The 14,370-nt window shown below is 43.5% G+C and overlaps 1 protein-coding gene across 1 annotated transcript in view; it reads left to right on the top strand.

Annotated features, from left to right (window-relative positions):
• Positions 1 to 6,327: 6,327 nt before the first annotated feature.
• The window catches only part of slc25a48 (solute carrier family 25 member 48), a gene marked incomplete at its 5' end in the record, with an annotated part of 44,146 nt that continues 36,103 nt past the window's right edge, over positions 6,328 to 14,370 (top strand). The window contains 3 exons of the mRNA XM_084332126.1: positions 6,328 to 6,406; positions 9,690 to 9,733; positions 11,339 to 11,410. Coding sequence (XP_084188252.1) covers positions 6,328 to 6,406; positions 9,690 to 9,733; positions 11,339 to 11,410 — 195 coding nt within the window. The remainder of the gene's footprint in view (positions 6,407 to 9,689; positions 9,734 to 11,338; positions 11,411 to 14,370) is intronic.

Here is a 14,370-nt window from a genome sequence, read left to right as displayed (position 1 = left end):
AGAGAATATATAAGAAGGACTATTCTCCCCCCACTGTCATCACAGTGCAGACGGATATAATCAAATGTGGGTCTGTATCAATTTGGGGCGTCCTTGACATGAGAAAGATGGAGGATCCCTTGTGTAGGCGGTATTTACTCTGGGGAAGGGCCCCCAGCCCCCCAACACCAAGGGCCCTTCTGCAGTTGCATCTCCCGAACCCCCTGCACTGTGTGTACACCCTGTTTCACAAAACAGGACCTAATAGAATAGAATAGAATAGAATAGAATAGAATAGAATAGAATAGAATAGAATAGAATAGAATAGGATAGGATAGGATAGAAATCCTTTATTTATCCAGAGGGAATTCGGCACTACGGATCACTCACAGTAAACAATAAACATTTAGGTAGTGAATAGGACTAAAATAAGAATAAAATAAGAATAAACAATAAAATATGGTCCGGGGAATATACATTCTGGTATGTATATACATTCTAAAATCTTAAATATAGGGTGGCTGAGTGGCGCAGTGGGCAAGGCGCTCGCCACTAACGCAGGAGATGCTGGTATCGAGCCCAGCTCTCTGCGTTGCTACCGGCTTGGCCAGTCGTCATACTAACACAATTGGCAGTGTTAGAGGGTGGGAAAGCCGGTGGGTGGGGATTGGACGTTGTGGACAGCGACTCCTACAGGTCGGTTGGTGCGCCTGTACAGCAGAATCAGGAAGTATCGGGGGCAGCGTGAGCCTCCCACGCGTTACTCCTCGCCACTGAGAGATCGCGCTGTTCAGGTGAAAAGATGCGACAGCTGCCTCCTCGTGTACCGGAGGGGACACGTGATGCAAGGCTTGGTCCTCACTGCAGCCGACCAGTGGGAGGCATGGTCTAACAACGTTCGAGACAGGGGAGGGGAGAATTGAAGGGAGAATTGGCGAGCCGAAATTGGGATGGGAAAAAAAATAGAAAATAAGGAGAAAACGTGGATAAAAAAAGAAATCTTAAATATAAAAAATATACAGAAATATACAGTCAAATGTACAGTAATAATAAGTGTAAAGTGTCCAGGAAGATTGGACCATGGATCAGGACCAGGGATCATTCATAATAAAGAAATGTTTAAATCACACAGTAGGATGATGATTTTGATGATTTGAAATGCAGACCGTGTGTCGATGCATTGCTATCATGACGAATGTGGACTTTGAGCCACTAAATGACATGCTTATTCCATGTATGTGTGCGTGTGGTTGAGTCAACACAGCCCTCGTCTCAAATCAACAAGATATTTCTTAATGTATCTGTTACAGTACTTTTACAGTTTTTGGGAGTATCTATACTTTACTTTTTTAATTTTTTTTTACTTTATTGTGACTTTCCCTTTTACTTCACAACATTAAAAATATAATAGATACATTTAATGTAGTGGAGTAAAAGCGTTTTTAATATTTTTTTTAATTATTAACATTGGACACCTCGTTATACAAAATACAAATCTGAATATAATGTCTCTCATCATGATATTCAATTATCCGGACTGTATAAATCAAAGCCTCTGGGTGGCTGTATACATGACATGAAAACAGTCAATCACTCCTGCACATAGAAGATAATTTGTGCATGAACAACCAGCGCTCTCATCAAGACAAGTTGAGATGGCATTAGCAGTAAATGTCACAAGGATTTAAAATATTATATAAAAAATTGCTTTCATTACCAATGGATGTGCACAGTGAATCGAATAATAATCTTTGGGAAGGAGTCCTTAGTTTACATGGTCCTAATGCGAGGGTTCTTTGATACAGCCTTGACATACTGTACATCCGGGTACTTTTGTCAGTCACGCATTACTTTGGGTACAAAACACAGACACCGTTCATCGCTATTGTATATACTGTATAGAAACTGTTGGCAGGTTGCTTTGTTAGTGCATCAAGTTACGTCAAGCAATTGCTTTCTAATACTTTTATACATTTGATCCAGGACGTTTAACGTTTATACGTTTAATAAAGTCTGGAGAGGATAAAAAACAATTTTCTGGCTGTTTTCAACACCAGATGAATACATTTGATATGTAACTACATTTATGTAGCTACTTTAAGACTTCTTCTCAAGTGACTTCAACTGGAGTCACTTTCAAGTAAGACATCTTTACTCTTACTCAAGTATGACTTTCAAGTACTTTATACACCACTTAAATAAACACATACATGGACGGTGATGTGAAATGAAATGACACAACATGCTATGCGGCAGTGTTGTAGTCGAGTCACTAAATCTCAAGTCTGAGTTGAGTCTCGTGTCCCCAGTGTTTCAGTCCAAGTCCGAGTCACCAAAGAGAAGCCAGAGTCGAGTCTGAGTTGAGTCCCCATTACCCGGCCTAGTCCGAGTCCGAGTCCAAGTCATCAAGGTTGAGTCCACTCCACTCTGGCAGTCAAAAAGCTGACATACAAATAAAAAAAGGTCTACATTAATGACACAGCGGTCACCATTTCAGAGGGAGTTTATTTTCTTTGTGACACAATAGCCAAACAAACGCACTAGCCATCAATATCTTATGCCAAATGATTAGGGCCCATTACAAAAATAAAAACAAATAAATAACTTTATTTATCAATTAACAAGTCCGAGTCCAAGTCTGCACCGTCCGAGTCCGAATGCAGCCAATGCTCGAGTGCAAGTCCAAGTCCGAGTCATCAGTGCTCAAGTCCAAGTCGAGTCACGAGTCCTGAAAATCAGCCCAGGACTCAGACTCGAGTCAGAGTCCTGAACTCGAGTACTACAACACTGCTATGCGGTATTGCGGTATGACCACTAACTATGTCATACTGCTAATATAGTACTACAGTGTGTCACTTCCCAAACACATGCACACATGTTTGGATTTAGGCGTGGCATGTCCTGCTGTCTTCAGCACTTCTTTCCCAAGAGCCATCCCTACAGCAGATCCAGGACCAGGAGTCATGGCATGTCCTGCTGTCTTCAGCACTTCTTTCCCAAGAGCCATCCCTATACAGCAGATCCAGGACCAGGAGTCATGGCATGTCCTGCTGTCTTCAGCACTTCTTTCCCAAGAGCCATCCCTACAGCAGATCCAGGACCAGGAGTCGTACTGTCCGGGAGCCTGAGATAACACGATCCCAGCTGACGGCACGAGATCCCTCGGAGGTCAACGGAGATGAACCCACACTGAGACCAGTGACCTGACGGGTGTGAGCTGCTCGAGTCTCTCCGTAATACGATACAAAAACATATGATATGCACCGTTGAGGCTTGAGCCTTGGCCTACACACTATGTAACACAGTGTGTAGCACTAGACCATGCTGCTGCTGCTACAGGCTTCCTGACACAGAGGCGCGGGCGGAGATGGAGTCACAGCAGACCAGTTTATTTATTGAAGAGGGTGGTTGAAGAGAACAAGCCAGAGCGGGGGGTGTGTGTGTGTGTGTGTGTGTGTGTGTGTGTGTGTGTGTGTGTGTGTGTGTGTGTGTGTGTGTGTGTGTGTGTGTGTGTGTGTGTGTGTGTGTGTGTGTGTGTGTGTGTGCGTGTGCGCGTGTGCGTGTGTGTGTGTGTGTGTGTGTGTGTGTGTGTGTGTGTGTGTGTGTGTGTGTGTGTGTGTGTGTGTGTTTAACTTTAGATTTACCCTGTGCACACACAGTGATATGCAACAGGTGAGCAGCCACTCCTGCTCTACCTTGTGATTTCGGGCTTTACAGATACATTTGATTTGATTTGATTTGATTAAATATACCCAGTGTTGATGGGTTTTCAGTCGTCATCTGTCTCCCGTCTGCACTTGGGTCCACCTCCATATCTGTTTGGTACATACAGTGGGTGTGTTTAACCCTTTCACTGCCACACTACCAAATGTTTAACCCTTTCACTGCCACACTACAGCAGGTTAACCTTTCACTACCACACACACTACAGATAACCGTCTGTAGCGTGGCAGTGACAGGGTTAACCATTTGGTAGTGTGGCAGTGAAAGGGTTAACCTTCTGTATTGTCGCAGTGAAAGGGTTACCCCTTTGGTAGTGTGGTAGTGAAAAGGGTTAACCTAGAGGTCTGCTATTGTTATGTGTATATCCGCAAGATAACAATACACTCTGGATGACAAACCACAGTACATACATGTCTTTAATATATTAATCACAACACATTTACCTGGATATTGATTTCATATAGAGCTTGTTGCAGATACATTTACGCTTTCAATGTGACATTCATTAACATTCATTTTATTAATTTTGAAGCATCTACTAAGTGTCTGATATGGATAAATTATTAGAAGATTGAATAATTTGTTGATATAAACATAGATAATGTATGAAAAAGCTAAATTGTATAGTATGCTGTATTGTATTATGAATTGATTAGGAGTATGTATTGTTGTATTGTATATTATGAATTTGATTAGGAGTATGTATTGTTGTTTTAATTTGTCTGTATGCCATGCATGCCTCCGGAAGGTTGGGGATCTCACCCTCAACATAGACGTCTGCTCCATCTGCCCATCCCCTAAGGTCCGCAACCTGGGCGTTATCCTGGACTCCCATGTCAGTTCCCTCACCAAATCCGCCTTCTTCCACCTCAGAAACATCTCCAGACTCTGACCATCACTTTCCGACACCACAGCTGAGACCCTCATCCACGCCTTCGTCACCTCCCCCCGCCTGGACTACTGCAACGGGGTCCTGTCCGGGGTCCCAAACAAAACCCTGGACAGGCTCCAGTACGTTCAAAATTAAGCTGCCAGGGTTCTAACCCGCACTGAACCCTGGCAGCACATCACCCCCACCCTCATCCACCTCCACTGGCTCCCCATCAAATCCCGCATCACCTACAAAACCCTCCTGCTCACCTACAAATCCCTTCACGCTCTGGCACCTCAGTACCTACTACCTCATTGACCTCCTCCACCCCTACACTCCGTCACGGTCCCTGCGATCCACGGACACTGGTCAGCTCTCCATCCCCCGAACCAGATTGCGGACGTTCGGGGACAGAGCTTTCAGTGTGGCAGCTCCCACCCTCTGGAACTCCCTCCCCGCAGAACTCCGCACCGCCCCAACTATGGACTCGTTTAAAAAACTGCTCAAAACCCACCTTTTCAACTTGGCCTTTAACCCCTAATTTCTCACTCTATATGTATATGTATATGTTGTGTCTGTCCAAGTTATTATTATGTGAATGTTTGTGAGTGTATAAAGTCTGTAACTGTATTTTACGTGTTATGGACCTGCTGTGCATTAGCACTGCTGTGGCTAATGGGGATCCAAATAAACTTAAACTTACTAGAAATGATTTGTCTGTTAAAGGGTGAGGTGTGTATAGCCCTGCACGTGCCACTTGTTTTTTTCCTGGTAGTTTTCCATCAAGTTTGCAGGGGCTGTTCTGCTATCTGCAGGGTCTCAGAGGGTGGGGCTATGTGTGTCTTTGTTGCACCACTAACAACCCAAGTGTCCTTAACCCTTTCACTGCCACACTACAGAAGGTTAACCGTTCACTAGATGGTTAACCGTCTGTAGTGTCAGTGTGGTAGTGAAAGTTTAACCTTCTGCAGTGTGATTGTGAAAGGGTTAATCCTTTGTCGTGTGGCAGTGAAAGGGTTAAGGACGCTTGGGACATTGTTAGTGGTAATACCGTCTGTATTGTCGCAGTGAAAGGGATAAGCCTTTGGTAGTGTGGTAGTGAAAGGGTTAACTCATCATACATAAAGGGCCCCCATGGAGGACCCCTGAAGCAAGGAATCTCTCCAGGAGAAATAAACAATTCAGCAGTTATGAAGACACATGATCAGGCATTGATAAATCATTTTGTTTCATGAACTCTATGCCAGAGGCCAAAATATATAGCCTACCATTTAGAGCATGGTTCGATTATATAGACATGCCTTTATAATAACCTTTTTATAGATATAAAGAGTGTAATAATAAGAGTGTAATCATCAATAGTCTAAGAATGAAATAATCCCTCTATATTTCATGGGAAGACTTTTGAATCCGCGATGTCATTCTTGTTTACTATAATGTCCTCATGGCTCATTTCCATGCTCTGTCCCATAGGCTGGCTGCTGAACGCTGCTGCTTGTGTTTTGGAAGGGGACCAACTCTGTCGCATAACTGCCAGAGACTGAAATCCTCCACTTGGATTGGTCGGGATAACTTATCTGGCACCTCTCTCGTTGCGTTTCTCTCCCGCCCACTTCGTTTCAGATACACAAAACCCGTTAACATTTCTCTTCACTGCTGCATTTTGTGTGAATATATACCGTTGGCTCAATGAAGATACTTTAAATTGGACAGAGTTTGGACACACAGAGAGCAGTAGAGTGCATTGAATTATTATGACCACCAAGGAACTGGCTGCTGCATCAAAAAGGACTGGGTTTCATATTGATGATTTCATTGCGGGATGGATCGGCGGTGAGTTATCGATATTATTATCCCATCCCATCCATACGGCCATGCAGAAATGTGTCATTATATTCAGTGAGGCGCCGTGTGCCCCTGGGACCATGTTCTAAAGTAAACAATGGCCCCTCAGATAATCCTGATGACTCCCCCTCCTCCACCTCTGCTCTCTGTTTCCCACTGCTGTCCTCATGCAAAAAAATGCAATATTCTAACATGTAGGATGAAGTTGTTGCAGCATAATTGGATACTGTACAAAACCAATTCCATTAGTTCCTCTGTAAAATAACGGTATTCGAAAGCAATCACGGGCATGGCCACTATGGGCGTATACTTGCAGAAACAATTCAACTGTGGAATGCAGCAGGGTTTTACAATGAATGGCCTATATAAGTTGTTGGAGTTTTGCATAGACTATTACGTATGGTGAACTCACTGAACTAAATGGATGCTGCATGCTGATTACATCATTCATCTGTTTTGTGCACTAGAATACTCTTTTTCAATTAAAAAAAAAAGTTTTTAGTTACCAAATTCTTCAGGATATTTTTTGTTTCTGTTTCCAAATAAATACATAAATAAACACGTAGAAAGAGGTGTTTATAAACATGCCAGTCTTGGATTTCGTTTTAATTGCTTCATGCAATATTTCTAGCTTTCTTTTGTCATTTTCCCCTTTACTCCCTTTTATTGCAATTGTGATGGTTTATTGTTATATATATTTTGTCTTTTTTGTACTTTGTGAAGTGCTTTGTAAACTCTATTATTATTATTATTATTGCTATTATTATTATTATTATTATTATTATTATTATTATTATTATTATTATTATTATTATTATTATTATTATTATTATTATTATTATTATTATATATAATATATATATATATATACAATATATATACTATATATATATATACAAATATATATATTTGTTTAATTATTATTGATAATTAAATGCTCTAGTAACATTACTGGCTGCAATGACTTAGTATGCCTTTAAGGCAGAAGATGGAGGGTTTTCATGAAACCAGGAGATACAGTTTTGATTGATTGATTGATTGATTGATTGAAAACTTTATTAACAGATTGCAGAATGGGTACAATACAGTACAGCTCAATACACACAATTGTTAAGGGGATGCAGACCAGAGAAAGACTTTCGTCTTGTTTACATCAGGGTCCCCCATTTTCAATTCATCAGGAGTCTGTTAAAGGGTGTTTGGTTTATTTTTGGGATGATACTATGAATAGCCATGCAGGGTTGAACTGTTTCCTAGTCAGATTTGATGTATGGGTGAGTTTGTTACTAATACTACAATCACTAGACACTCTGGGTTGCTTTAAGTTTGGACAGCGCTTACCTGTCCAGCCCAGGATGTTGTTATTGTTATATTGTTATTATTTAGAGGCTTTGGGGCTTTTTAGTGTACAATACAACTGTGGACATGTCATGGAATGGGAGATTAAACAAAATACTCTAGTACATGATAAATAACATAAATGACATAAGACATGAATGAGCTCAGCATACAGTATAGGATTGTCACTAAACAGTAGAGCTGCAAAGGGGAAAAAGGTTGCTATATCCTTTATCATTTATCACAGAAATATTAGTTTTCATCTCTGTTTTAGGTTAGGGTGAGACCTCTCCACGAGGTTAAGGTCAGGGTTAAAGGTAAGGGTTAGGTTTATAAACAAAAAAAATTGGTTATTGTAACTGAGGGGTACAATTCCCTGACTGTATTGTTAGATATGATACTTACTACCACTACCTCTTGTACTTTAGACTCTGGCCACCCAGTACTAGGTATAAATAATTATGATAAACACTCCCACCTGATGAAACGGATCCAACACAAATGTACCAAGTCGAAAGTCTGCGTTTAATAATAATACATAGCAAAGGGTATGTACAACGATCACTTAATTACATTTATGATTTGAAATAGTATGCACTTTTATGGCAAATGAGTATTCGTAGGTAGATCAATATCGAATGTCCAATCTCTGATTGCGCAGGAAGCAAATATACAACCTGGAATATTTAGGGAACAATAGCAATGATACTTGAATGATTATATAGCTGGATACACTAGGGGAAGGTTCCGACTGCTTGTAGGACAGCTGGAGGGGGGGGGGGTAGAGTCTGGCTGTATCCCGTCTGGCCGAGGGTATCCTGGGAGAGCCCACAGTCGTGCGACCCGGTGCCCAGCGATCCTCGATCCACAGATGAAAGCAGTTGGACTCTCTGTGGCCGGCGTCCTCCGGTCCACGATGGAGAGACGTGAGGCGACCTCGTCGTGTAGAGCGTCTTCTCACCTGTCGTCCTCTCCGGGGGGGGTATTTCCAACACACCGCAGTGTTGGCCTTTATCCATAGAATAATCAAAGTACTCAAAGCATAATCCAAGCCGGGGAAGGCTAGCCGTCGTCGGTAGAATAATCCAATATACAGGTCCACTCGCTCTTTGGCCTGGAGCTCCTCGGGTGCAGCTTCACGTGGGGTCAACCACCCTGGATAAGCGTCCAGCTGATGCCCGAAACGATGGGGGTGCTGATTACTATAGAACTCTTACCGCACGAGGCACTACATATGAATAGACTATTATTAGCTTAATAGAATACGTCCAACTCGACGATATAGTGCCAAATATGACTATTCAAATATTAATATACACGATGTCTCAATGCCGATACTGGGCCGAATTGGCCTTACTGCCCACACGTGGTTCGCGGGGAGGCTTTTGCATCTGTCACTCTGTTGGAGGGTAAGGAACTGGACTAAAAGAAAGCTCTACTTTAATAGCGCAGTATATATACGCACTATGAACAAATAGTACCATTAGTGGTGCGGTAGACATATTCCTACGCGGAACTAGGACTTGTCCATACATGTTGAGCGGTACGATTGAACCTGGTCTGAGGGGTATGGCGACCTGGCACCAAGGTCTCGTCCAATGATAGAATGGAGACTATTATGGGATGTTCAGTAGACTAGAAGGGATATTCAATGCATATTGTACAAGGAATATACAAGGGATATCAGGGGATATACAAATACAATTAAATATATATATATAAATAAATATATATATTCGGTTTAATCTGATCCTTCAGAACAGTTATTATTATGGTTATGATGAGCTCCGGCATTGTTGGCCAAGTTGCAACGACGAAACCATTTGGCCATTTAGTGACAACCAAGTTATGGGGTATGGGAGTTGAGTAGTCTAGTTAGGTACGGCATGGGAGACTTTTAATAGTCACTCTCTCTTTCTCTCTCTCTCTACAGGAGCATCCAGCGTGGTGGTGGGCCATCCTCTGGACACAGTAAAGGTAAAATCAGACTTTCAACTAGTAACTGGGGGCAACAGTGGCTCAGGAGGTAGAGTGGTCATCTGGTAATCAGAAAGTTCCCGGTTTGATTCTGCCTCCTCCCGACAGCGTGTCAAAATGTCCTTGAGCAAGACACTTAACCCCTAACTGCTCCCGATGAGCAGGTTGGCACCTTGCATGGTTGCCTCCGCCGTCTGTGTGTGAGTGAATGTGAGGCATACGTTGTAAAGCACTTTGGATAAAAGTGCTACATAAATGCAGTCCATTTAGCAAGTCTTACCATACACAATAGCCCTGCCAGATTGATTCACTTGTGTTGTCGTGTTTACAAGTTGTTACATAAAAGAGGCCTGTTTGTTGACGTCAGGACTCTTGAATAGCTGTTGATGCCACATGTGAGCCTGCGCCGTGGTAACTAGGGGCGACAGTGGCTAAGGAGGTAGAGCGGTTCGATTCCCTCTCCTCCCGGGCAGCATGGTGAAGTGTCCTTGAGCAAGACACTTAACCCCTAATTGCTCCCGATGTGCAGGTTGGCACCTTGCATAGTTGCCTCTGCCATCATTGTGTGAATGTGTGAGTGAATGGGTCAAATGTGAGGAACAAATTTTAAAGCGCTTTGGATAAAAACGCTATATATAAATGCAGCCATTTACCATTTTATTTACCTTTGGAGGTACTTAAGGGATATTTCACTATAGTTTTTTCAGCAGTCTTACCTCCATATCAGGTAATCTACAAGTAAACTAGAGACCACTAATGTCCCTGTTGTCCGCTTGTCAACACCACCTTCCTGGTGTCCTTCCAGGTTTCAGGCTTCCATTCTTTTTGGAGACGTACTTTAACCCTTTGTTGTGTCAGTGAAAGGGTTAACCTTCTGTATTGTCACAGTGAAAGGGTTAACCAATTTGGTAGTGTGGTAGTGAAAGGGTTAAATATCATACCATATGGTTGCAGTCACTAGCTTATTCGTAGATGTATAGGTATTTGGTATCGGCACTGATTACCAGATTCGATTAAATTTCGATTCACAAGGTTCCGATTAGATTTTGATTTGATCACATTCTATTCAATACCTTGATGGTGTTGGTGTTCAAGTGTGCCCGCTATTGTTGTGAAAAGAGTCAACTGAGCTTTCATAGTAGTTCAGCAGAGACTCAGCTCAAGGCAGACTAGAGACACCTGCAGGACGGGAGGCGCGCTACAAATAACGTTTTGCGATTAAAAGATTGATATTGGGATTGTAAAGGACTATACCAGTCTAATTTTGACTTCTCACCTCTAAATAAATTGGATGCTGGATTTCACTTATGGATGATCATGGACTATAAATCATCTAAGGCATCCAATTATAGATAAAATATCTAAGAATCTATCTCAAACCCCACCCTCTTTTCTTGATCCTCCAATCACAGCTGTTGCTTTCAACGTTTGTCCAAGGGAAGCAACAGACCATCTGGTTGTGAAAAAAGACATTCCTCTATTTTTGGTGTCACACGTGAAAAAGGTTGAAAATCACTGTTCTATCTTTCTTCTCCTTTCTTGCTTTGTGAATCCAGATGCTCAATTTTAAAGGTAAATGCTGACGTTCCATTGTTTGCTCTGCAGACTCGGTTGCAGGCTGGACACGGCTACAGGAACACTCTCCACTGTGTCCTCACCATCTACAGGAAGGAAACTGTAAGGTCCACCACTTCCTCGCTCTGTCACAAACTGTCTGTCTGTCTGTCTGTCTGTCTGTCTGTCTGTCTGTCTGTCTGTCTGTCTGTCTGTCTCTCTGTCTGTCTGTCTGTCTGTCTGTCTGTCTGTCTGTCTGTCTGTCTGACTGTCTGTCTGTCTGTCTGTATGTCTGTATGTCTGTCTGTCTGTCTGTCTGTCTGTCTGTCTGTCTGTCTGTCTGTCTGTCTGTCTGTCTGTCTGTCTGTCTGTCTGTCTGTCTGTCTGTATGTCTGTCTGTCTGTCTGTCAGTCTCTCTGTCTGTCTGTCTGTCAGTCAGTCTGTCTGTCTGTCTGTCTGTCTGTCTATCTGTCTGTCTGTCTGTCTGTCTGTCTGTCTGTCTGTCTGTCTGTCTGTCTGTCTGTCTGTCTGTCTGTCTGTCTGTCTGTCTGTCTGTATGTCTGGCTGTCTGTCTGTCTGTATGTCTGCCTGCCTGTCTGTCTGTCTGTCTGTCTGTCTGTCTGTCTGTCTGTCTGTCTGTCTGTCTGTCTGTCTGTCTGTCTGTCTGTCTGTCTGTCTGTTTGTCTGTCTGTTTGTCTGTCTGTCTGTCTGTCTGTCTGTCTGTCTGTCTGTCTGTCCGTCCGTCTGTCTGTCTGTTCCTCATCTGGGACACAATCGTTCAGTGATTTCAGGGCCTGCATTCACAAAGCTTCTCAGAGCAGTAGCACTGATCTGGGTCAGTGACCAGGAACACTCGTCTTCACGACCTTACTCAATCTTACGGAGTGAAGCTGACTCCAGAACAGTACTCCCACTGTGAGAGGCTTTGTGACTAGGGTCTGAATGAAGAACTGCGTGTCCATATTCACAAACAGCTGACCACTGCATCTGGCTCTCTTCCATGGAACCTATGCTCATCATGCTGGGCTAATGTGACTAGCTAGGTCCGTCGTCCTCACTTAATGCATAAACACGTGTGTTGTGAAGGGCCAGATTAAACCGAATATATATATTTATTTATATATATATATTTAATTGTATTTGTATATTCTCTAATATTCCCTGATATCCCTTGTATATTCCTTGTACAATATGCATTGAATATCCATTCTAGCCTACTGAACATCCCATAATAGTCTCCATTCTACTATTGGTCGAGACCTTGGTGCCAGGCTGCCATACCCCTCAGACCCAGTTCAAACGTACCGCTCCACATGTACGAACAAGTCCTAGTTCCGCGTAGGAATCTGACTACCGCACCACTAATGGGACTATTTGTTCATAGTGCGTATATATACTGCGCTACTAAAGTAGGACTTCTTTTTCAGTCCAGTTTCTTACCCTCCAATAGAGTCACAGACGTAAAGCCTCCCCGCGACGCCACGTGTGGGAGTAAGGCCAAGTTCGCCTACCATCGGTATTGAGACATCGTGTATATTAATATTTGAATAGTCATATTTGGCACTATATCGTCGAGTTGGACGTAGTCTATTAAGCTAATAATAGTCTGTTAATATATAGTGCTTCGTGCGGTGAGAATACTACCGTAGTCAGTACCCCATCGTTTCGGGCAGAGAACTGGCTGCTTATCCAGGGTGGTTGACCCCACGTGAAGCTACACCCGAGGAGCCCCAGAGCCGACGAGCGAGTGGACCTGTATACCGGATTATTCTGCCGACGACAGCCCGCCTTCCCAGGCACGGATTATGCTTTGTATACTTTGATTATTCCATGGATAAAGACCCCCGACACTGCCGTGTGTTGGAACCCCCCCCCCCTGGAGAGGACGCAAGGTGAGGAGACGCTCTGCAAGACGAGGTCGCTTCACGTCTCTCCTCCGTGGACCGGATGACGCCGGCCCACAAAGAGTCCACCTGCTTTCATCTGTGGTCCAAGGATCGCCGGCGCATTGAACGGCACTACAGTGGGTTCACCTGGGATACCCTTGGCCGGATGAGGCAGCCGGATTCTACCCCCCCCCCCCTCCTACTCCTGTCGGCTTACAAGCGACCGGATTAACCCCCCCTAGCGTATCCAGTATATAATCATTAAAGTATCATTGCTGTTATTCCTTAAACTATTCCAGGTCGTATATGTACCACCTGCGCCTTCAGAGATTGGACATTCTCTATTGATATACCGACGAATACTCTTGCCATAAAAGTGCATACTAATTTCCATTCATAAATGTGATTGATTTGATTAAGTGCTTGCTCTACACACCATCGCTGTGTAGAAATAAAGACCTATTTCTAATTCGTACATTTGTGTTGGATCCGTTTCATCTACGTGACAGTGTTCATCATAATATATTTATGCCGTGTACTGGGTGGCCGAATATTAAGTACAAAGGTAGTGGTAGTAAGTATCATATCTAGTAATACAGTCAGGGAATTGTACCCCTCAGTTACAATTGGTCCTTCGAGCCGGATGGGTAATTAGTGTAATATTAATATAGTGTTATTAATATTGAAATGGCCTATGATGAACACTCCACGAAACGATCCTCCTAACCAACGCCCGCAGCGCGAACGACGGCTCCCTCAGTACTTAGAGGCTTACGCTGTCAGTCAACAACCTAGTCTTCTACTAACAGTAAACGCGGTAAAACTAGAAAGTAAAAGTATGTCTAACCCCAACGCCCAGACTACCCCGACCATAGAGGCCCCTACGGGCTCTAATGTAACTGACCAAGTTCACGGTGGGGACCAGTGGGAACCAGACATGACTTCACACCCCGCCAGTACTGAAGAAGTAGTCCCCGATGAGTCCCGGGAGGAATACAACGCTACCGAGAGAGAACTCGGCACGGAAGAAGACGGGGAGAGCACCGTGGAGATAGAGCTCCAAGGCTCCGCAAGGAGTACCCCGAGGGAAGGCTCCCCTATACAACCGCCTTCTCCCAGCGAGGCAGAGAGGACCCTACAGCAGGCCTTCCTCATCAGCCTGAACGCCGCTGCTGAACGCGACCGACTGCAGATCCA

Source organism: Notolepis coatsorum, assembly GCF_963971535.1.
Source record: "Notolepis coatsorum genome assembly, chromosome: 16".
In the NCBI taxonomy this organism is placed as follows: domain Eukaryota; kingdom Metazoa; phylum Chordata; class Actinopteri; order Aulopiformes; family Paralepididae; genus Notolepis; species Notolepis coatsorum.
Note: the sequence above shows the minus strand (reverse complement) of the source record. Positions and strands in the feature narration are given on the sequence as shown.